Source organism: Olea europaea, unplaced genomic scaffold (genome assembly GCF_002742605.1).
Source record: "Olea europaea var. sylvestris unplaced genomic scaffold, O_europaea_v1 scaffold1333, whole genome shotgun sequence".
In the NCBI taxonomy this organism is placed as follows: Eukaryota; Viridiplantae; Streptophyta; class Magnoliopsida; order Lamiales; family Oleaceae; genus Olea; species Olea europaea.
In genome coordinates this window covers 149,487-172,419 of record NW_019230814.1, presented here as the reverse complement: position 1 = coordinate 172,419, position 22,933 = coordinate 149,487, and the positions used below count along the sequence as shown (strand labels likewise).

General features: G+C 37.2%; 2 protein-coding genes and 1 long non-coding RNA gene across 3 annotated transcripts; 2 read left to right on the top strand and 1 right to left on the bottom strand.

The window, feature by feature from the left end:
* Nucleotides 1-1,687: 1,687 nt before the first annotated feature.
* On the bottom strand, nt 1,688-3,682 carry LOC111375070 (LOB domain-containing protein 20). Its single transcript, XM_022997857.1, has 2 exons — nt 3,110-3,682; nt 1,688-2,089 (listed from the first exon to the last, which is right to left on the bottom strand). The coding sequence occupies exons 1-2, from the start codon at nt 3,476-3,478 to the stop codon at nt 1,751-1,753; spliced, it is 708 nt and encodes a 235-aa protein (XP_022853625.1). The 5' UTR covers nt 3,479-3,682; the 3' UTR covers nt 1,688-1,750.
* A 12,168-nt stretch (nt 3,683-15,850) lies between these two features.
* On the top strand, nt 15,851-17,309 carry LOC111375074. The gene is made up of 6 exons (XM_022997860.1): nt 15,851-15,948; nt 16,026-16,152; nt 16,271-16,346; nt 16,391-16,558; nt 16,670-16,818; nt 17,130-17,309. Exons 1-6 carry the CDS (start codon nt 15,851-15,853, stop codon nt 17,307-17,309), a joined length of 798 nt encoding a protein of 265 aa, XP_022853628.1.
* A 3,918-nt stretch (nt 17,310-21,227) lies between these two features.
* LOC111375069 lies at nt 21,228-21,658 on the top strand. The gene is made up of 2 exons (XR_002699251.1): nt 21,228-21,381; nt 21,547-21,658. It is a non-coding gene; the product is annotated as an uncharacterized LOC111375069 (long non-coding RNA).
* The last annotated feature ends 1,275 nt before the right edge of the window (nt 21,659-22,933 follow it).

The window sequence follows — 22,933 nt, the reverse complement described above, 5'->3', positions numbered from 1 at the left end:
AATGTTTTGTTTCTAAAGGAAACTAGATATGTCCCAGATTTAAAAAGGAACTTAGTGTCCTTAGGCATGTTAGATGATATGGAGTTTAACAAAATTTGGGGAAAGGACACATCAAAATTCTTAGGAGGGATAAAGTGATCATTTCTGCCCCTAAGAGACATGGTTTGTATTGTTTGAATGCTAAATCTTTGTTGGCTCTAACTATTTCCACTGTACATGAAAATTTTACTTTGGCAAAATTGTGGCATGAAAGACTTGATCACATTGGTAAAAAGAGTTTGAATTTTCTGCAATCTAAAGGAGTTTTTGGAAAAAAGAAATCTTGGTGATTTTGGTTATTGTGAACAATTTATTATAAGAAAACAAGTTAAACTTCCTTTTCCAATTGAAATTCATAAATCCAAACAAAAACTTGAATATTTGCGTGCTGATTTGTGGGGTCTTGCTGCTATGTCGACTTTATCTGGCTTCAGATACTATCTGTTGATAATTGATGAATTTTCAAGAAAATTTTGGGTGTTTTTCCTAAAGTCCAAAGATGAGACATTTTCTGTTTTTAAGAATTGGGAAACCCAAGTTGAAAATCAAGCTGATCTTAAAATGAAAATATTGAGAACTAATAATGGCTTGGAATTTTACAATCATAAATTTAATAATTTCTGTAGAGAGCATGACATTTTGAGATATAGAACTGTCACTTACACACCACAACAAAATGGAATAGCTGAAAGGATGAATAGAACTTTGTTAAATAAAGTAAGATGTATGCTTATAAGTTCTAGTTTGCCTAAAATGTTTTGGGGTGAGGTAGTTAAGATTGCAGCCTATTTGATTAATAGGAGTCCTAAAAGTGCTTTGAATTTTGTTACTCCTGAAGCTGTGTGGTCCAATAACTTTGTAAATTACTCTTACTTGAAAGTTTTTGGCTGTGCTGCGTATGCTCATCAAAATGTTGGAAAGTTAGAACCTAGATCACTTAAATGTATTTTCTTGGGTATGATGAATATGTAAAAGCGTACAGATTGTGGGTTAAGTCTGAAAAAGGTTACATGGCTATAATTATAAAAGATACCATTTTTAATGAATCCTTAATGCCCTGTCATGAAGAAAAATAGAATGTTTTAATTGAAAAGGATGTTCAAATTGAGATGGGTTCTCTAGTAATGACCAGGTCACTCCTGAGTCTACTGCTAAGGATATTGAACATGAAGAAACTATTATTGTGCCTGAAACTGAAATTGAACAAGAAATAGATTATGTTAACAATCTGATCCTACAATTCTTCCCCTTGATGAGTACCAATTGACAAAAGATAGGGAGAGAATGCATATGAAACCATTCACTAGATTTGATAGTGATAATTTTGTTTCCCTATTTATTTATCAAGAACTTTCTGAAAATGAACCAAACTCTTTTGATGATGCCATAAGTTATAAAGAAAGTGAAAATTAGAAAGCTGCTATGGAAGATAACATGGCCTCACTTCTTAAATATAAAACTTGGGAACTTTTAGTAAGGCTTTTTTCCTTTTGTATTTTTTACTTCTATCTTGTCATTAAAATGACTGCCCATGTTGAGTGTTCATGGCGGTACTTAGTTATGGTTAAGTTGCCTAACTACTAAATTTCCATGCACAAACAGAGAGACGCATCGTTCTCATTTTTAACACGCATTGGAATCTGGATATTTATTACTTCTAATCACAAGGCAACCATATAAATATTATTCATTAGAAATAATTACACATCTCTCAGTGAAATATCTGATTAGTGAATGCTAATCGATCACGACTCTCCTCTTCTTCTTCCTCATCCCCGTCATCTTGTCCAGATTGGCATAGTCGAACAGGCTCAAAATTGTTGGAGGGAGCAGCAGTTTGTTCGAAGTTAGAAGCGCTGCTGAAATTGTTGATGCTAATAAGATTATTGTTTGAAGCTGAAGAAGTGTTTGAATAGGCCGGCTGTAACACTGCAACATGTTGCTGCTGTTGTTGCTGTGATGATGAATTCTGAAGGGCATTTACCATTGCAAATCTACTGTTCATCAACTGAGTTTGCACCACTGAAAGCTCCTCTTGAAGAGATGTCACCTACATATATTTACATAGCAAGTCATCCCCGAAAGGAAACAAGAAATAATGGGGCACCAAAATGCTATTTTCTGAAAAAGTAAGACATACGAAACGCTTTGGTGGTTATAAGCGTATGATGTATTTTGTTTCAGTACGGATAATTTCTTTATCAGTAACTATTGATTGTTAAATAATTGTGTTTCTTTTTCCTATATCTTCATTTACAGAAATTTATCAGCACAGAAAGCAGAGATATATGTGATACAAAATTAATTAATCCATCCCAAATCAGATCTAAAGTATACATCATATATAATCAGTTTTTTCTTGGTAAATTCCACTATAGAATCCCTTTTTGGTTATCTTATTCATCGTCAGTCTTTTCTGTATTAATTTAAATTATACATGGGCGATGTAACTTACTAATTGACAGTTTGATGTTTTTTGAGTTAAAAAAAACTGTCATAAAAACAAATATTTCATCAATTTGCTTAATCAACAATTTGCATATTAGCTATGTTGTGCACAGAAACTAGAAAGTATATATGACTAGATCATTATTCCTGCAGACATTGTTTATATTGAACAAAAGTTGGTAAATTTAGCTTGCTAATAGACCACTTTAGTTGTCGATCATAATCTGTTTTCCAAACTATGGGGATACACTAACTTTCCACTTCCACTTCTGTAACAGAGGTTAAAAGGTGCGAACGAAGAAAGCTTGTTAAAGGCTTCGCAAATGTTAATGCGAACTCAAAGAATGGAGAGGGGAGATATTGAATTAAAGGAATATTTCCCATTCTCTCTTAAATAAATAAAGCTCGCCCTCGAGCCCTGGGCCGGTCGGCCGTATCCCGAATACAAATAAAAAAACTGTGTTTGATATGGCCCATAACTCTAGTGGTGTCTCTTATGCTCGACTCATTAAAATTAGATAAGACAAAAGAAGAAATTTTTTTTTTTAATTGTTCAGTCCATTTGATAAACTAACATGCCTAGTAATGTTCTATTTTGAGAAGGTCATTCTTTTGCACAAACCTGCTGCTGCAAGGCAATAATTGTTGACACACAACCATAAACCGGATCCGAAAGTCTGGCCTGAGCCTCATACGATATTGTCACGACTGCATCATGTCTCCGGTTGGCTGGAATATGCGACAGGAGCTTAGACACATTGCTAGCCCCAAACACCTTATGCACCGCAGCAAACCGAGCGGCACCTTGATCGGAGCCAAAATGAGGAGCAAATATGCATCCACTAATACACTTCCTCCTCAAGAATTTGCATGCACCACAAGGTGCATTAAGCGCCAGAGCCCCTGCTGCTGTCTCGGCTTGCCCCGCCGAGCGCTTTCCTGAGCCCTTGCGACGATTATCAGATGTACCATCACCTTGTGATCCATCCATGCAGAAGAAAATAAAAAAATAAAAAATAAAAAATCGGTTAACAAGAAAAAAGGGTGTTAAGAAGTGTGTTTATAGTAGTGATGAGTGCACGTAACTCTCGTGGGGGGTTATCATCGTTATTGAACCATTACAGAGACATAGAGATGTGTAAAGTTGGTAATAGGGGGAGGCGAGGGGGAAAGGGTTGGTGTGTGAATTAGATGTGCAAAGGGAGTGTTAATGTGTACGATCTTTTATTAGGCTACAATCTTTCTACAAGGGCAATTTGTTTGATGGATAACATTGCTGTCCTCTAGGAAGGCACAAGATTTGTGCTGCCCGTAACGTGCGGGATGGTGAGAAACAAAAGTATTTGGTTGTCAATTCATGCAAGGAAGCATAAAAACGTATTTGGCTGTCAATTCTTGCAAGGAAGCATAAATCAACATTGTTAATACATCTATACTAATGTATGAATACATTTAAAATGTGTAAGTGTTTTTGTCAAACGGTTTCATCAAGTTATTGTTCGAGTGCTACTCTTCAATTTTTTAGGTGTCGCTATTTATATTCACAGTTTTTATATCTTCATCTCATTCTATATTCATACTCATTAAAATATCAAAATTTTAAAAAATATTATTTTTTTCCATATCAAATTTCAATATTGTCTTTATTGAATTCATTCATTTAAACATAACAACACAGATTTTACATATTCATCCCACTCTAAACACATCCCTAATACAATTTCAAAAAAATAAAAATCAATATATTCCTTGACGCCAAGTAGGATAGTGATTATCCTATTGGTTTGTTGTAACAGATGATTCACAAGAAAGAAACGAAAGAAAAATGCCCAAAAATTAGAGAAAATACTCTGAAATCAACTCAATATTATTAATAATGCCGAATGACCAAAATTAACCCACAAGCTCGGTTAAATAGCTGCGAAATACGAAATTATAGGAAAATTACCAAAAATGGTAAAATCCTGAAATTATACCAGAATAAAATATTTAGTAAAAGAAGTAGGTTGCCAAAAATTTGGCATAATTCGAGTTTTCTAACATATGGAAAAAGGGAAGCGAAATATTACCATAAATAGTAAAAAATAACTAAAAATTAAATTTTGGAAAGGAAAACAGCAGATTTTGGACTCGAAATTGATGTCCACCAAGTATAGTTGGGTGGCCACAACATGCGAGCCGAAGAGAAATTTCCGGATTGGGGTCATAATAGCAATTCCGATAACCGTAGCTAAAGTTATGGCCAAATTACCTAAGACATGTCAAATTCCCCCAATCAAGGAAATAATTGCAATTCACTTTCCATCTTTGCGCCAATCTGCCATCTCATGTTATCTCAGCGCCATCATCGTGCTATCTGACAAATCAACATCACTCGTCTCGGATCCTCCTGCATCAATCTCCCTGGGTTGGAAAGAACTCGCCCTCGAGTTCACAGTAACTTCATCGGACTCCATAAAACAAGGGCTTAGGTGTTTCACATTGAAGACGTCAAAGGTCTTCAAATGGCTAGGGAAGCACAACCTGTAAGCATTATCATTGATCTTCTATAGCACAACAAGGTCCAATCTTCCACTCCTTTAGCTTATTGTACTCCCCAACTGGAAAACGATCACGAGTTAATACTGCCCAAACAAAATCACCAACATCAAACAACACCTGGCGCCGATGACTATCTGCCTGAGCCTTATACTTAGTATTACTATCATGTATGGACAGCTTCACTTACTCATGGATACCCCAAAGATGTTCAGCCATCTCATCAGCTTTGTTATTGAAGCGACCCACACGTGGAATTAGAGCCAAATCAAGTACTCCGGATGGATTCCGACTATAGACAATTTCAAAAGGACTCAGTCTGATGGTTTTATTCCTCGACCGATTATAAGAAAACTCTGCTTGAGGTAATGCCAAATCCCACTGCTTTGGTTTAGTCCCTACCAAGCTTCTCAAAAGATTTCCCAAACTTCGATTCACCACCTCAGTCTGACCATATGTTTGGGGATGGTATGCGCTGCTAAAATTCAACATTGTTCCAAGTTTCTCCCACAAACTCCTCCAGAAATCACTCATAAACTTAGTGTCACGGTCAGAAGTAATTGACTGTAGAACACCATGTAAACGCATAATCTCTCTGAAATAAAGATGAGCAATCCGAGTAGCATCCATTGTCTTCCAGCAAGCCACAAAATGAGCCATCTTTGAAAATCTGTCAACCACAACAAGAATGGAATCCATCGCCCAATGTGTACGAGGTAAGCCCATGACAAAATCCATGCTGACATCAAACCAAGGAGCTTCAGGTACGGGTAATGGTGTGTACAATCTAGCATTAGTAAGAGCTCCTTTACACCACTGACATACATAACACCACTCCACATAATGCACCACATCACTGCTCAACTTGGGCCAATAATAATCAGAAGAGATCAATGCCAATGTCTTGTCTCACCCAAAATATCCTTAGTTCTGAAGCTCACTAATAATCTGCTGCCTTAGTGAACAATCCAGAATGCATAACTGCAATCCACGTTATAGGTAACCATTATGTAAAACAAAATCATGTCGGGGATTATCAATTACCTCCTGAATTATCTTCCCAAATGAAGGATCTACAGCATACATATTAGGAAACGTCTCAAATCCGAAAATCTTGGTGCTCATGGTGGTGAGAAGTAATGTACGACGGCTTAATGCATCTGCTACTCGGTTCAAACTCCCTGTTTGATGCCTTAGTGTGAAAGTAAACTCCTGCAAGTATGCCACCCACTTTGCATGTCGCCTACTCAGCTTGTGCTGACCATTGATGAACTTCAAGGCCTCATGATCAGTAACAAGAATGAACTCCCTCTGTACCAGGTAATGGCGCCAATGCTTCAGAGTCTGAACTATGGCATAGAACTCCAGGTCATAAGTGGAATAATTTTTCTTCGATCCCGATAGCTTCTCACTAAAAAGGCTACTGGACGTCCCTCCTAACTTAGAACACCACCAATACCAACTTCAGATGCATCACATTTTACCTCAAACACCTTCTCAAAGTCCGGAAGTGCCAAGACTGGGGCCTCCGCAATCTTTTGCTTAACCAACTGAAAGTTAGCCTCTGCCTCCTTGGTCCACTGAAAATCACACCCTTTAAGGCACTCTGTGATAAGAGCAATCAAGGTACTGAATTTCTGATGAACCGACGATAGAAGGATGCCAATCCATGGAAACTCCTAACATCGTGCAAAGTTTTTAGCTTGTGCCAATTCAAAACTACCTCAATTTTGGATTGATCTGCATGAACACCATCAGTAGACACAACAAAACCCAAAAAAGTTACAGAAGTTGTGAAGAAAGAACATTTATTCTGATTAATAAATAAGCACTCCGCCCTCATTGCATCAAAGAAAGAACAAAGATGATTAAGATGTGACTCCCATGTCGGACTATAAATAAGTATGTCGTCAAAATAGACTACCACAAACTTCCCCATGAAAGGCCGTAAAATATGATGCATAAACCTCATAAAAGTGTTGGGTGAATTGGATAGTCTAAAGGGCATGACCATCCACTCGTACAACCCATGCTGTGTCGTGGTCTTCTACTCATCTGGTGGTATCCGCTTTTAAGGTCAATTTTGAGAAGACCTTAGAACCGGACAATTGATCCAACATGTCGTCCAGACGGGGAATTGGAAATCTGTACTTCACTGTAATCCTGTTAATTGCCTTGCTATCAACACACATACGCCACAACCCATCTTTCTTCGGCACTAGTAGAGCGAGAACTGCACAAGGACTCATACTCTCACGAATATAGCCCATTTCCAATAATTCTACCACCTGTCGCTACAACTCTTCAGCTTCCTTGGGACTGAGGCGATATGCTGGTCAGTTTGGTAGACTGACCCTAGAATAAGGTCGATCTGATGTTGAATTTCCCTCATAGGTGGTAATCCTGGAGGAAGATCCTCCGGCATCAAGTCAGAAAACTCCATCAGTAGTTGTTGTACTTCTGCTGGTAATTCCGAATCCACATTCGCTGCACTATTTTCACGAGGCATTAAAGAATAAACTATTTTTTTACGCCCAACCTCAACCAAGAACCTGGACATAGAAAGTAGATTGGGGTTATTAACTACCAGGGTAGGGATGTTTTCTTCCCTGCGAGGCGCTAAAACAATTCTCTTCCCTTTGAGGCTAAGAGAATAAGTATTCTTCCGCCCATCATGGATAACACTGTGATCATACTGCCAAGGTCGTCCTAATAAAACATGACACGCGTCCATTGAAACCATATCACACCAGGCATTATCAAAATATTTTTTTCCAATCGAAAAAGACTCTAAGCACCGTTTTTCTACTGTTACCTCACTACATTTATTCAGCCAAGACAATTTGTATGGTTTGGGATGACGATCCATCTTCAGTTGCAGTTTCTCGATAGCCTCCTTAGACACTACATTCTCACAACTGCCACTATCAATTATCAGCTTACAGACTTTATCAGCAACTGTGTAGGTTGTGTGGAATACGTTGGTCCTCAACCAATCGTTCCCCGAATTGCCCTTGGCAGTCAACGGGCTCTTTCGAACAACCAGGGTCTCCTGACCATCTCCATAAAGCACGTCCTCATCTTCACCATCATCATACACGGGTTCCCCAACTTCCCCGAACTTCTCGTCATATCCTCCTCAATCAGAAGATTTTTATTCTTCTGACCAGTAGGCTTCCTGCAATCAGTCGCCCTATGCCCCTGTTCACTACAGCTAAAGCACTTAATACTTGAGTTGGAACTGTCTCGCTGTGGCTGATAAGCAGGACGAGATTCTTAAGGGCGAACTGGCTGACTTTCTTCACCTCTGACCACTGGCTCCTACTTTGCTGTTTTTCCACTGCAAGTGCCCGCTGATATGCCTCAGAAACCGTCCACAATGAATGAAGGCTGAGAACATCCTGCAGGGGCTAACTTAATCCCCTCAAATACCGTGCTACCATCTACTCCTCCATCTCAGATAAATCATTCCGAGCCACCAGCTAATAGAATTTCTCAGTATAATCATTGACTGATCTTGCGCCTTGTCTCAGTGAATGGAGCCTCTAAAACAAGGTTTGAGTATAGCCGAAAGGAAGGAAGTGCCCTTTCATCTTCTTCTTCATCTTCTCCTAATCAGTAATTTTAGATTTCCCCTATCGCTCCCGTGAACGCTTCAACTGTTCCCACCATGAAGATGCTCTACCTTTAAGTTTGATGGCAACCAATTTCACTTTGACACGATCTGGAACCTCCTTATATTAAAAAATTCGCTCCACTTCATTCAGCCAAACAATAAATCCTTCAGCCTGCAACGTACCAGAAAACTCGGGCAGATCCACTCTGAAATTGAGATCCACATGATGATCCTCCCGTCTACAATGCTCCCAAACTCGAGCACGATGGTGATACGGGTTTTTGAAACGGTATCGGAATCGTGACCCTCCATATCATGATAACCAAACTCCTGCTCAGCCAAACGTTGGGTTAACTCCTCAACTTGTCTCTTTCAATCGTCACATCCTGAATATTACGATCACGGTGCGGGACTTCCTCAATCGGAACCTGCCCTCGACGACCACGACCACGTCCAACAACTATTATAACTGATGGAATTTATCTCCCAAGAAGATGCTGACGCTCTGATACCAACCGACATCGGGTAGGATAGTGATTATCATATTGGCTTGTTGTAGCAAATGATTCACAAGAAAGAAACAAAAGAAAAAAGCCCAAAAATCAGAGAAAAAACTCTGAAATCAACTTAATATTATTAATAATGCCGAATGACCAAAATTAATCCACAAGCCCGGTTAAATAGCTGCGAAATACAAAATTATAGGAAAATTACCAAAAATGGTAAAATTCCGAAATTATACCAGAATAAAATATTTAGTAAAAGAAGTAGGTTGCCGAAAATTTGGCTCAATTCGAGTTTTCTAACATATGAAAAAAAGGAAGCGAAAGATTACCATAAATAGTAAAAAATAACTAAAAATTGAATTTTGAAAAGGAAAACAGTAGATTTTGGGCTCGAAATTGATGTCCACTAAGCATAGCTGGGTGGCCAAGACGTGTGCGCTGAAGAGAGCTTTCCGGATTGGGATCATAATAGCGATTTCGATAACCGTAGCCAAAGTTATGGCCAAACTACAAAAGACATGTCAAATTCCCTCAATCAAGAAAATAATTACGATTCATTTTCCATCTTTGCGCCGATCCGCCATCTCATAGTATCTCAGCGTCATCATTGTGCTATCTGACAAATCAGCATCACTCGCCTCGGATCCTCCTGTATCATTCCTCCAATAACTATAAACCATGAATCTGATTTTTACTTTTTCTTTTCTATATTGTCATGTCGGTACTTTAGTATTTAGCTGCAAAGGATAGCGAATCTCTTTTCTTGAATTTATTGTATTCTCTCGAGAATACACTGCTCACACTACTAAACAAATCTCTCTTCAAATAATAAGTTAATTAATTTTTTTCTTATAAGCTAATAATTTTGGTTTGTAATTTTAAATTTGTTTCCTTTTGTAATATAAGAATATTTGGATAGATATTAACACTAATTTTGAAACTTCCTATAAATTTCATCCATCAAACTATTACTTAAAACAAAGCATAAAAAATAAGATTCTATTTTCCATATCATGAAAGAATTATAACTAAAATAACATGTTGATTTATTTTTATTTTTATTTTTTGCATAAAAGATATGAAAGCACAACATCGGTAGCAAATGAATTTAAATAAAATAAATACGTGTGGATGGATTTATTAGGATTTTAGTTGAAGATAATATTTTATGATTATTAGGATTTTAGTTAAACAAAAATTTTAAAAGAATATAAAAAGGTTCAAAGAATTTAATGAAAATAATTATTTGGCCAACTAGATTAATTTGTTCATTTTATTGCAATTTAATCTGCTATATTTTATTAAGTTCACTACATATACAGTATATGCAAGACCGATATATACAAATACGGTAAGCTGTTGCATATACGACAAGCTGTATATACGGTAATCTGTTACAAATACGGTAAACTGCATATACAGTAAGTTGCACATACGATAAGTTGTATATACGGTATGCGTAAATATGGTATGTTGCATATACAGTATGAGTAAATTCGATATCTAAATTGCATTTACAGTATGTGTTAATCCGGTATTCATTTACCATAGTTATTAGACCCGGACCGGACCGGCAGGTTCGAATCGAAAACCGTCGAACCGGACCATGGTCCGGTCCTAATCACCTAATATTTTACCTATGCTGCTAACCCAGAAAAATCGAAAAAATCGTTGGTTTCCCACTGAACCGCAAGCCCATTTAGAAAGAAACTGCCTGGTCCGTGTAATATATATAAAACCTCATTACCACTCACCAGATTCGTCTTCACGTTAAAATCACAGTTGATGCCCTAAACAGAGTAGCCCGACAACCGTCCTCTGCAACTTCCAATTTTTCTCCCAAAAATCCAAACATTCAAATTTCAAGTTGTTATTAAATGGAAGAAGAAGATGTAAATTTAATTTTTGTGATTTCTTTGTAGATTTCAGGTTTTGTCCTCAAAGTATGCATAGAAATATATATCTAGATTGGTGTTTTTGAAAGATTTTTACTTGAATTTTAGTGCTCTACTTGTTTGTATTTGTATTATGTTGTATACTTTAATTTTACATGAATCATGCTATACCTGAATTTTTACTAGATTTTTACCTGAGTTTCAATCGAAAAATATATCAAAATTAAAGTTCTCAAGTTCTAATTGCCTGCACCAATCCCCTCCACCAATGTGTGGGACAATTACTGGAGAGATGATAAATTTCTAATCCACTCTGGTGATTTGGGACGGGTCATGTCAAAGAGGGATAAAGCACAAAGAACAAATTACCTTCTTTCATGAACATCCATGAATCTGATAGCAACAACTATAGAAGGAAACATCAAGAGATATGTGAATGCACGGGACTTTCTTGTCATGGGATAATCTTGTGCAATTTTCTCAATTATAGAACTGGTCTATTTTCTTTCCTGTCAATATGACAAATTTAACAAATTGATGAATGAATCAGGCTAGTACAAAATACACTAATGATTATTATCACATTTTCATATTTTAGCTTTAATGATTAAATATAGTATCCAACATTCTTAATTTAGCTTCATCACAACTTTTCGACAAAAAAAATGTGCTAGTGTCATATAAAATTATGAATAGCAAATAAGCTATAAGTTTCTAAGTTAAGGGGTTTAGCTATTCTAAATTTCTGTTAGAATGGCCTAGCGGGAACAAATTGGACTAGCAAATTTGTTGGAGATAAACAAATCGGCATTAGTCAAATGGCCATGGCATCAAACAGAAAACCAAACAAAGAAGTGTTAGTGAGAAGTGGGAAAGAAGAATAAAAGCCTTTGAAAGTAGTAAAACATTGCAGAGATCTACTTTAAACTTATAGACTCTGTAGTGTATGTTGCCCAATATACTTATTGAAATAGGACGTGGAATGAAAAGAGAAATAGGGAAAAAGAAGAGATGAGAGAATGTGATGCGAACATCATCCTCATCAGGCCATTTGTTGGGCCATTTTATCTTCTATTTATTTATTTTAGGTTTTATGTCTTATTGGGCTTGTATATGGGTTTGGCCCAAGCCCAAGTTTATTATTTTGTTATTTATTTGATTGTAATTTGGATTGAAAGTTAGTTTGATGAATGAAATACATTTTGGTTGTTGCTTGATCACGTCTCTTCCCTCTCCTCTCCTCTGTTTTCCCACTATCTGATTTTTCCCTCTTCTGCTATTTTCTTCTTCTTCTTCTTCTTCTTCTTCTTCTTCTTCTTCTCATCTGCTGCTTATTATCTTTTCTAACGTTAACCACTTCAATTGGTTCTACATCAACTCTTGGTATCAGAGCCAAACCTGGGTCAACAATCAAACTAAACAACGTCCCAACATCTACTCTGGTTTGCAACCTGTTATTCTACTACTACAAACAAGCCGCTAGTTTCACTCAAGCCACAAACAGTGTCCAGTCAATTGTAACAAGACAAACACCGCTGTCCAACAATCACCCCACTGTACTACTCAAAACTACCATCCATTATCTCCCAGCGATATCTTCATCAAATTCCCAAAACTGTTACTACGTAGCCTATGATACCTAAAATTTACCTCCAGCAATTTGTAATTCATTGCAACCTGAAATCTTAGTTGCTTACCCAGCCATCTTCTTCTCAAAATCAACCGTCCAAAAAAAAAAAGGAGAGAGATATATAAAGAAACTACCACAAACAATAACCACCTCATGCATGATCTAATACGCCACAAGACACTCTCCACCCAACAACTCGCTACAACCACTGCTACCACTATCACCCACTACCAATCATCACCAGAAACTACCACCAACAACTATCAACGCCACAACCCTTTACCCAAATTGTAAATCCAACTCCACTTCACTATTTATCATCGCCATCGATCAAAGCTGGACCATAATCGCAATCATCTGCAAGCCCCATACACTTAACCTATCACATTCAAAGCACCATTCGTCTATTCACAAACCTTCGCGCAATCACTATAGACCCCCATAAATTCCAGCTGACGCTGCCTCTCATCCAAGAACCACCTTGCGCCGACGACCCATTGTCGGTAACTATTAGAGAAATCAGTTTGCTTGTTAGGCTCTTCCATTCATCTGGCCGATTGCCTTTGGAAGTCTTGATTTTGAGTTCTCCACTTTGACCTTGCATCTTCGGCCTCTAGTCTACTGGAAGGGAGTGGAAATATACACATCAACCTCAATACAGCTATATACCAGTTCAACAAAAGGCCTAATACCCATTATCTAAAATTCATCGAGCCCACAACCTAAAAATTTACGTGGCCCTGTTAAATTTGGTCTTATTTATCACAATTCTTTTTTGTAATTTTAAGAGGGTTTTATTTGTTTGTTTGTTATATAAAAAAATTGAGCTATTTTTCTAACATCATTTTTTCGGTATCTATTTGTACCGTTGATTGGCTCTGTTACTCCAACGAACAAAGGAAAGTTACTGTTTTTATTTATTCTCAGTTTATATTACTATTTATCTTGAATTGCATCGTTTAACTTTTGTGCTGCAGTTTTTACATAAAATTCACGTGATTAAATCCCTAGACTTCCTAACTCTCTTTACTTGTCATACTTTCACCTTTACCCCCATTTATTTTACGTGCTTATGTCGTTGACTAGTGTTTGACCTCTTAATTTATTATTTTACATAGATTAGCAGTATCAGTTTGACATATTTGAATTTCCATAATTTCCAAAAACAAAAAAAAAATAGTAAAAAAAAAAAATAATTAAAAAAACTAAAATTTAAATACTCAAGTTGTTATCTTCATTTCTTGAACTAGTTGTTTATTGATCTCTTCATTCATTGCATTTAGCAAGTGTTACATTGCATGCATTTGTATAGTGGTTGTCTTATCATACCCAGTTCCAATACTTTGACCATGGACCTTTCTCAATTTGATGCCCTTACTCGACAATTAGCTCAAGTACAAGCTCAATTAGCAACTGTCCAAACTGAGGTGACTGCTACTCATGAAGAGAGTAGAGAACTAGCTGCTAGGGTGAACAATTTAGAACAAACCTCTCCCTTAAACGATGCTGATAACTCTGAAGCATCTCATAACATACCTTATCATCATCGACATGGTGGTCAACAGCATGTTCGTCATGGACTAAAGAATAGAAAACAGGAGCACAATCATGAATGAGGCAATGACCATTATGGTACTCATTCACCCCTCGCTATGAGGAGCGTTACTTTCGAAACATCAAGTTAGATGCTCCTACTTTCGATGGTTGTTTAGATCCTAGAGTTTTTACACAATGGATTAGAGACATGGATCGTTTCTTTTCATGGTATGGAGTCCCAAAGGATCGATGAGTTCAATTTGCCAATTTGAAATTAATTGGTACTGCCCAACTTTTTTGGAAAATCGTTGAGGACCTTCTTAAGAGGCGTCATGCACCTCCTGCTGGAAGTTGGGAGAAAATGAAGCGCCGCCTTCAAGAGAAGTATTTACCACACTCTTATAGGAGCAACTTGTTGGACCAATGAAATGCTCTCACACAAGGAAACCATCCAGTGACTGACTATGTTACTCAATTTGATGAGTTTCGAATGCGATGTCACATCATCAAGGATGAAGCCATAACTTTAAGTAGGTTCAGATAGGGCCTAAGAGATGATCTTTGGTGTGAGCTTGTCTTTCGAGGTGTCACCACTCTCGATCATGCTTATTCCTTAGTCTAAGATTACAAGTCGATTACTAAGATTCCTATGGAAGGCGTAGTGATAATCGTCCTTCCATCTCATCGGTACTACCTCCTCCCACCAAATCTCTCCTAAGACCTCCACCATCTAACACACCTCCTACTTTAGACAATAAAGGTAAAGCTCCTAAAACTTCAAGAACTTCTCGCTTGTAATGCTTCGATTGTAAGGGCTTCAGCCATATCTCCTCCAGATGTCTGAGCCAAGCCTTAGTTATTGACGAGTGGAAGGATGCCGTAGATGAACCTTTAGAAGATCAAGTCTATAAGCCTAACTTTGAAAATTTTGACGATCTGTGTTGTACGTTGTATCCTTACCCAACTTAAGGGCGTCGATGATTGGCGTCATCATGCCATTTTTTATAGTGGGAGTTGCATTGACGCTGTCTCTGTGACCATAGTGTCCCGTCTTGGGTTGAAGTCAATCCCGTACCCCCAACCGTATAGTGTTTCTTGGGTTGACACTTCTTCTATAGCTGTGAAAGAGCGTTGTCTGGTGTCTATCCATTTCCTTGAGAATAAGGATTATATATGGTGTGACGTCATCCCTATGGATGTCGGACATGTCATTCTTGGTCTCCCTTGGTTGTTCGATCTCCATGGGTGATCAAATTCATGTTCCTTTTTATTTAATGGAAAGAAGATTCACCTTAACCCTTTACCACCAAAATTTGTTGACTCATACCAAACCAAAAAAATTGTCGAAAGGAAAGGATTACATGTGATTAGCCCTACAAAATTTGAGCGAACAATTGTAAATGACTCAATCGTATTTGCTGTGATTGTTATGGAAGTCTTGTCCAATTTCCCAATAGTGACCCCTACTGAAGCCTAATCACCCCTTCAGGAATTTAAAGATGTATTTCCTGACAATCTTCCTAATCTATTGCCTCCCTTACAGGATATTCAACATGCTATAGATCTTGTTCCAGGTTCGTCTCCCCCAAATTTGCCTCACTATAGAATGAATCCTACTGAACATGTCGAGCTCTAGAGACAAATGGGTGAACTCCTTCACAAAGGCTTCATTCGTGAAAGTTTAAGCCCTTGTGCAGTTCTAGCCCTTCTAATACCTAAGAAAGATAGTTATTGGAGGATGTGCATTGATAGTCACGCTATCAATAAGATCACTGTCAAGTATCGTTTTTCCATCCCTTGACTTGATGATATGCTAGATATGATGCCGATGCCACAATCTTTTCCAAAATCGATTTGAAGAGTGAGTATCATCAGATTCGAATCCGCCCAAGAGACGAGTGGAAAACTACATTTAAAACAAAAAATGGTCTATACGAGTGGTTGGTAATGCTTTTTGGACTATGCAATGCTCCAAGTGTTTTTATGAGGGTGATGACATAGGCCGTTCGGCCTTTCATGGGCAAATTCATTATGGTATTCTTTGATGACATTCTCTATACAGCAAAACAAGGGAACAACATCAAGATCATCTCATGCAAGTTTGCTCTACACTGCGTGCTACAAGCTTGTATGCCAATGTGAAGAAATGTTCTTTCTTCACGGATAGAGTTGTGTTTCTCAGATTCATTGTTTTCGCTATGGGAGTATGCTGATCCTATGAAGATTTGGGCAATTGTTGATTGGCTTGACCCCAAGAATATACATGAAGTTAGGAGTTTTCATGATTTAGCTACCTTTTATCGTCGTTTCATCAAGGGGCTTAGTACGATCATGGCTTCTATCACAGAGTGTATAAAGAGAGGATAATTTTAATAGATGCAGGAAGTGGCTAAGGCCTTTCAGTTAATCAAAAAGTAAATGACAAAGGCTCATGTCATGTGACTCCCAAATTTTTCCAAAGTTTTTGAGGTCGAATGTGATGTGTCCGGGGTAGGAATAGGTGGAGTCTTGAGTCAAGAAAGCCATCCTATTGCTTATTTTAATGAGAAATTAAATGATGCCAAGCAACGGTACTCAACTTATAATAAGGAGTTGTACATAGTTGTACAAGTCTTGCGCTATTGGCATCATTACTTATTACCCTATGAAGTTGTCCTCTTTTTGGACCATGAGGCTCTTCGTTTCCTTAATTCCCAGAGACAATTGAATTCTAGGCATGGCCACTGGATCGAATATTTGTAGGCCTATTCTTTTGTCTTAAAGTATAAAAAGGGTATTGAAAATCGAGCTGCTGACGTTTTAAGCTGTCGCATCTCCTTTTTATCCATCATGAGTGTTAAGGTCATAGGGTTTGAAAGACTTAAGGAAGAGTACGAGTCATGTCCTGATTTCAGAGACATTTTTCCTGCTTTGCAAAATAGGAGTTGGACACCACTGATGGTTTTCGTTTAGAGGAGGGCTATCTTTTTAGATCCAACAAGTTGTGCATCCCGAAGACTTCAGTACGAGACTTTATAGTGTGGGAAAGTCATGCTGGCGGGTTGGCCGGACATTTTGGGCGTAATAAGACCATAGAGGAGATTGAACGTCAATTCTATTAGCCCAGTTTAAAGATAGACATGGGCAAGATTGTTGGCACATGTAACACCTGTCAGCGTTCTAAGCAAAAGAGGCAGAATACAGGCCTCTACACGTCTCTCCCCATCCTTAGTTATCCTTGGCAAGACGTTAGTATGGATTTCGTGCTAGGGTTGCCACGTACTCCAAAGAATCACGACTTCATTTTCGTTGTCGTAGATCGCTTCTCGAAAATGGCACACTTATTCCCCGTACCAAAACTTCTGATACATCTAAGGTTGCTAAGTCATACTTTCATAAGATCGTCAAGCTGTATGGCCTTCCTAAGACCATTGTCTCGGATAGGAATGTTCGTTTCACTAGCCATTTTTGGCGAACCCTATGGAGTAAGGTTGGCACTAAACTGAAATTCTCTACTGCATGCCACCCACAAACGGACAGTCAAACTGAAGTTGTTAACCTCAGTCTTGGTAATCTATTAAGGTGTCCAGTCCAGAAAAATCTTAGGAATTGGGACCTAAATTTTCCTACTGCCCAACTTGCATATAACAGTTCAGTGAATCGGTCTATAGGTATGAGCCTTTTTGAAGTTGTTCATGATTTTGAGCCTAGGAAGCTGTTAGACCTTCTTCCCTGTCTCCACATGCTAGTGTGTCTATGTCAGCTGAGTCTTTTGCATAATATCTGCGTGGCCTGCATACTGAGATCAATAAACAGCTGGAAGCAAGTAATACATTATTAATCTTCGAGCTGATTTGCACAAATGCCACGTTGAATTTAATGTTGGAGATTATGTTATGATTCGAATTAGGTCGGAACGGCGTCCATTTGGGCCTGCTTCCAAATTACAAGCTTGTGGTACTAGTCCTTTTAAAATTTTAAAGCATGATGGTCCAAATGCGTATGTCATTAACTTACCCTCACATTTTGGCTACCACTCTACATTTAATGTTGAGGACTTAGTTGCTTACAAAGGCCAATTTCACCCCGCTGATGATCCTTTCACACCTCCATCTGTGGACCCTCATTCTGAACATGTTATCTCTTCCCCAATTCTACCTGCTGCAGTACATAAAGATAAAATTGATGCTATTTTAGATGCACATATCATATAACCAAGGATGGAGACATTTAGCGCTTCCTTGTTCGTTGGGAGGGTCGTCCTGATTCTGATTGTTCTTGGATCTCCAACAAGAAACTTCAGCAGCTTGATCCTGATTTGTTAGAGCATTATAAAAGTCAACAAGATCTTCCCTTACCCGGACCACCACCCTTACGTGTCTACAGACGTCGAAAGAAGTTTCCTTAACCGCTAAGTTTGTGGCTGGGAGATTGATAGCAGCTTTTTGTAATTTACCAACTCGACGGGCTCGAGTTTTTTCCCCCACCCCGAGATAGTTGATGCAGACATCATCCTCATCAGGCCATTTGCTGGGCCATTTTATCTTCTATTTATTTATTTTAGGCTTTATGTCTCATTGGACTTGTTTATGGGTTTGGCCCAAGCCCAAGTTTATATTTTGTTATTTATTTGATTGTAATTTGGATTGAAAGTTAGTTTGATGAATGAAATACATTTTGGTTGTTGCTTGATCACGTCTCTTCCCTCTCCTCTCCCGTTTCTCCCCTGTTTTCCCACCATCTGGTTTTTCCCTCTTCTGCTATTCTCTTCTTCTTCTTCTCATCTACTACTGATCATCTTTTCTACCGTTAACCACTTCAATAGGTTCTACATCAGAATGAAGAATAAGAATTTAGAGGAAAGAAGATATCAATATTCAATCGTCAATAATAGTGATAAAATACAATAGTACGTTCCTTTTATGTGCATTTATACATGGCCATAGAGTAGAAAGGTGAGATGGAGATGTTTAAATATTCGGTTGAATTATTTGGTTTTGAAAATTCTTGCTACTTTCAATTGTTTGTGGCTCTACTAATGATATATAATTCAACATGATATTGTGTCTTTGTATAGTTCATTGGTGATGATAATACACCACATTTTTCTCTACCAAAAAGTAATGCTAGAGGAAAAATGGATATAGCAAGGGGTCATTGTAAAGAGATTATTGAAGCTGGTACTAATGGGAAAAAAATTTGTTTGCTTGTATTGTGGAAAGACTTTTGCTGGAGATGGTATTAATCAAGTCAAACAACACTTAGCGAGAATAAAAGGTGATGTTGATTCTTATCGTAGAGTACCTCCCAATGTTAGATTTAAAATGAAAGAAAATTTGGACAACTTTGCTACAAAGAAGCATAGAGTTTAAGAAGTTCTTGATGAGTGTAACCCACGTAGCTCTTATTATCGGGAATAAGAAGAGCAAATGTATAGAGATTTGGGTAATGATGATGTTCAAGAGATCATCCCTCCTAGTTTTAAAGGAAAGGGTATAGCTATTCAGACAAGTCAAAGAAAAGGAACGGGAGCTAAACATTTAAAACAACAAAAAGGAATTGATTCCTACTTCATACTAAGAACGGGACCTAGTGACCAACCTACTATCAAAAGTGTTCTTCAGAGCAAAGAAGCTATAGAGAAATGTGATCTCACTATATAAAAATGGATGATTGATTCATGTATTCCTTTCAATGCTCTAAATTCTGTGTATTGCCATAGCGAGCATGTGCCCTAGCTATAAAGGCCCAAACTTTCACAATCTTTGTGGTTATTTGTTGGCTAAAAATGTCGAGGAAGTACATAATTATGTAGAAAGCTATCGTTTAACATGGAAGATGACCGGTTGAACAATTATGGCAGATGGTTGGACAGATCAATGTAAAAGAACTCTTATTAATTTTTTAGTTTATTGTCCAAAAGGAATAGTATTCTTAAAATCCGTAGGTGCTTTGAATGAATCAAAAAGTGCTGACATGTTATATAAGTTATTTCGAGAGGTTGTGATATTTGTAGGTTCGGAATATGTGGTCCATATTGTGACAAACAATGCTAGAAATTATGTTGCCGCTGGTAGGTTATTGGAGTGAGAGTTTCAAACATTATTTTGGTCTCCATGTGCAGCCTATTGCATTAATTTAATGTTTCATGATATTGGTAAGCTTGATGAAGTAAGTAATGTCGTATCTAAAGCATCACAAATCACCAAATACATATATAACCATTGGTACCCATTGCATTTGATGAGAAAGTTTACTGGAAGAAAGGAAATACTTCGACCTGCTTCCACTTGTTTTGCCACTAACTTTATTGCTTTACAAACATATTGGCCCAAAAGAATCCATTAAGAGAAATGGTGACATCTAGAGAATGGACTTTATCAGCATATGCAAAGGAAAGTAAAGGAAAAAAGATTTGTTGATATACTTGATTCTATGTTTTGGAAAGAGTGTGCTACTATTGTGCAATTTACTGAGCCCTTAGTTCGTGTTCTACGAATTATTGATAGCGATGAAAAGCCTTTGATAGGCTACTTGTATGAAGCCATTCATGTGGCAAAAAGTGAGATGGAATGTAGATTTCAAAGAAGGAAGAATAGAATAGCTCCTTATTTGCAAATTATTCAGAATTGATAGGATAGTCAATTGCGTAAAAATCTTTATGCCGCTGGGTATTGATTAAACCCGTCTTTCCAATACAATAATCCTGACATGGAAAATCATAAACAAACTATTTCTGGACTTTTAGATGTAATCGAAAGATATGCTTATGGTCAACATGATTTAAGAAGCAAATTGACTAGTAAAATGAGACTATTTAGGCAAGCACATGGTGACCTTAGACGTTTATCTGTTGTAGCTGATCGTCATAAAATGACTCCTGGTAAATTTTATTCTCATGTTAAGTACTTTATTATGTTATATAATTCAGATTTTAGTTTATACTTTATAACATATGCCTATTTCATTTTATCTTTGTTTTGGTACAGATGAATGGTGGATGTGTTATGGTAAAAGTGCACCAAATCTACAAGCACTTGCAATTCGAGTATTAAGTCAAACATGTAGTTCTTCAGGTTGCGAGAGAAATTGGAATATGGTTGAACATATTCATTCTAAAAAGAGAAATAGACTCGAGCACTAAAGACTTAATGATCTTGTTTATGTTCACTACAATTTACGATTGCAACAACGGTAATGTTATTTAAATTAATTTTTCATTCTTTTGTTTTTTTTTTTAATTTTAAGATTTTGCTTTCTGTTACTAAAATTCTATTTTGATTACTTGTGAATTGGATAATATACTTTCTTTAGGAACTATTTCAAAAGTTGAAATTATGATCCTATTGACTTTGAAAGGTTTGGCATTTATGGCAATTGGGTGTTAGAGGAGAAGCCACCGAATTTGGTCGATGATGAGTTGGAGACATTTCGTCGTGATTTGGGTGCATGCTCTATACAAAATGATAAACATGATGGTAATTGTTTGACTGATGCCTATTGTTTCGTCTTCTTCTTTTTCTTCTTCTTATTTTTTATAGTACGTATGCTATAACGTTCAAGTTTAAAACTATTTTCAAATGAATTACATTTTGATGATCTTGATCTGGATTGTGATGGAAATGATGGCAACGGAAATGATAATCGAAGTTATTCAAACGATGAAAACGAGGATTTTAGTATGACAGAGACTCCAAATGAGAAGAAATTGAAGAATTTATGTCCGAAACCCAGCATGGATGCGCTCAAACACTTCTTAATTGAGAACTTATTGACTTATTTCAAATAATTTACTTTGTTAACATGTTTTATATCCACGTTTAACTTTTCATTGATGATTTTACTTTTGCAAGAATATTATTAAAGTAGATGAAGCTATCTTGTTGAACTTTGACATATAAAGTTTATCTTTATATGATTGATTGTTATTTTTTATGGATTCAAATCCATATTTTAATATATATGATCTAGGATTTGTGAAATTAGGATACAAATTGATATTTAGTTAACAAAACAATATTAGGTTAGTTTAGTTATTAGTTGAAAATGGAAAAAAATTTATTATTCAACGAAAATAGTTAATAATATTTTAAATAGGAATTGGTTTGGCGGTTGAACCATTGACCCGTTGACCCATTGCATTGTCCGGGTCAACATTCGGGTCGGGTATCAGTGGCGGAGCCAGCACCCGGCGAGGGGGCGCGGCCGCGCGTGCTGGCTCCGCCGGAGTTTACAGTGGCCGCCAAATGAAATTTACAGTAGCCGCCGATGGAGAAGTGGAGGAAGATGAAACAACACATAGGTAAGTTTTGGGCCTTTTTTGTTTAAGTTTTGGGGCTTTTTATGTTTAAATCTTGGGCCTTTTATTTTTTTAATTAAAATCAGGCCCAAATCTCAATTATGAATTCCATTCCCCACCATTACTTGACATTCCAATTGAAAAAAATCAATTACATTTGCAAGCAGAAGAAAACTACAACGCCGCTGACCGTCCCAGTTCCGTCTGACTGCTGCTACCATTGGAAAAACATGACGCTGCCTGCCTGCCTCTCCAACTCTCCATCTCTGTTTTTAGCACGACAAATTGGAAGAAAAGAAGGTGTTTCTCTTTTCCTGAGTTTTATAATACTAGTTAAATACATTGAAATTAACATGCTTGATTGATAATGTTTTTGTGCTTGAAACACAGGAAAGCAAAATCCTTAAATTCCTTAATTTTATGCGGAATTCAATTTCTGACTTTCTT

Bases quoted from the DNA above. Each gene is read 5' to 3' on its own strand.
- LOC111375074 (XM_022997860.1), top strand. From the start codon at position 15,851: ATGGGTGAACTCCTTCACAAAGGCTTCATTCGTGAAAGTTTAAGCCCT. The intron at 15,949-16,025 runs GTGCATTGATAG...ATGATATGCTAG, and splicing joins AAAGATAGTTATTGGAGGAT to ATATGATGCCGATGCCACAA. The intron at 16,819-17,129 runs GTCTTGCGCTAT...TTTGCAAAATAG, and splicing joins AGTTGTACATAGTTGTACAA to GAGTTGGACACCACTGATGG.
- LOC111375070 (XM_022997857.1), bottom strand. From the start codon at position 3,478: ATGGATGGATCACAAGGTGATGGTACATCTGATAATCGTCGCAAGGGC. The intron at 2,090-3,109 runs GTTTGTGCAAAA...AAATATATGTAG, and splicing joins TTATTGCCTTGCAGCAGCAG to GTGACATCTCTTCAAGAGGA.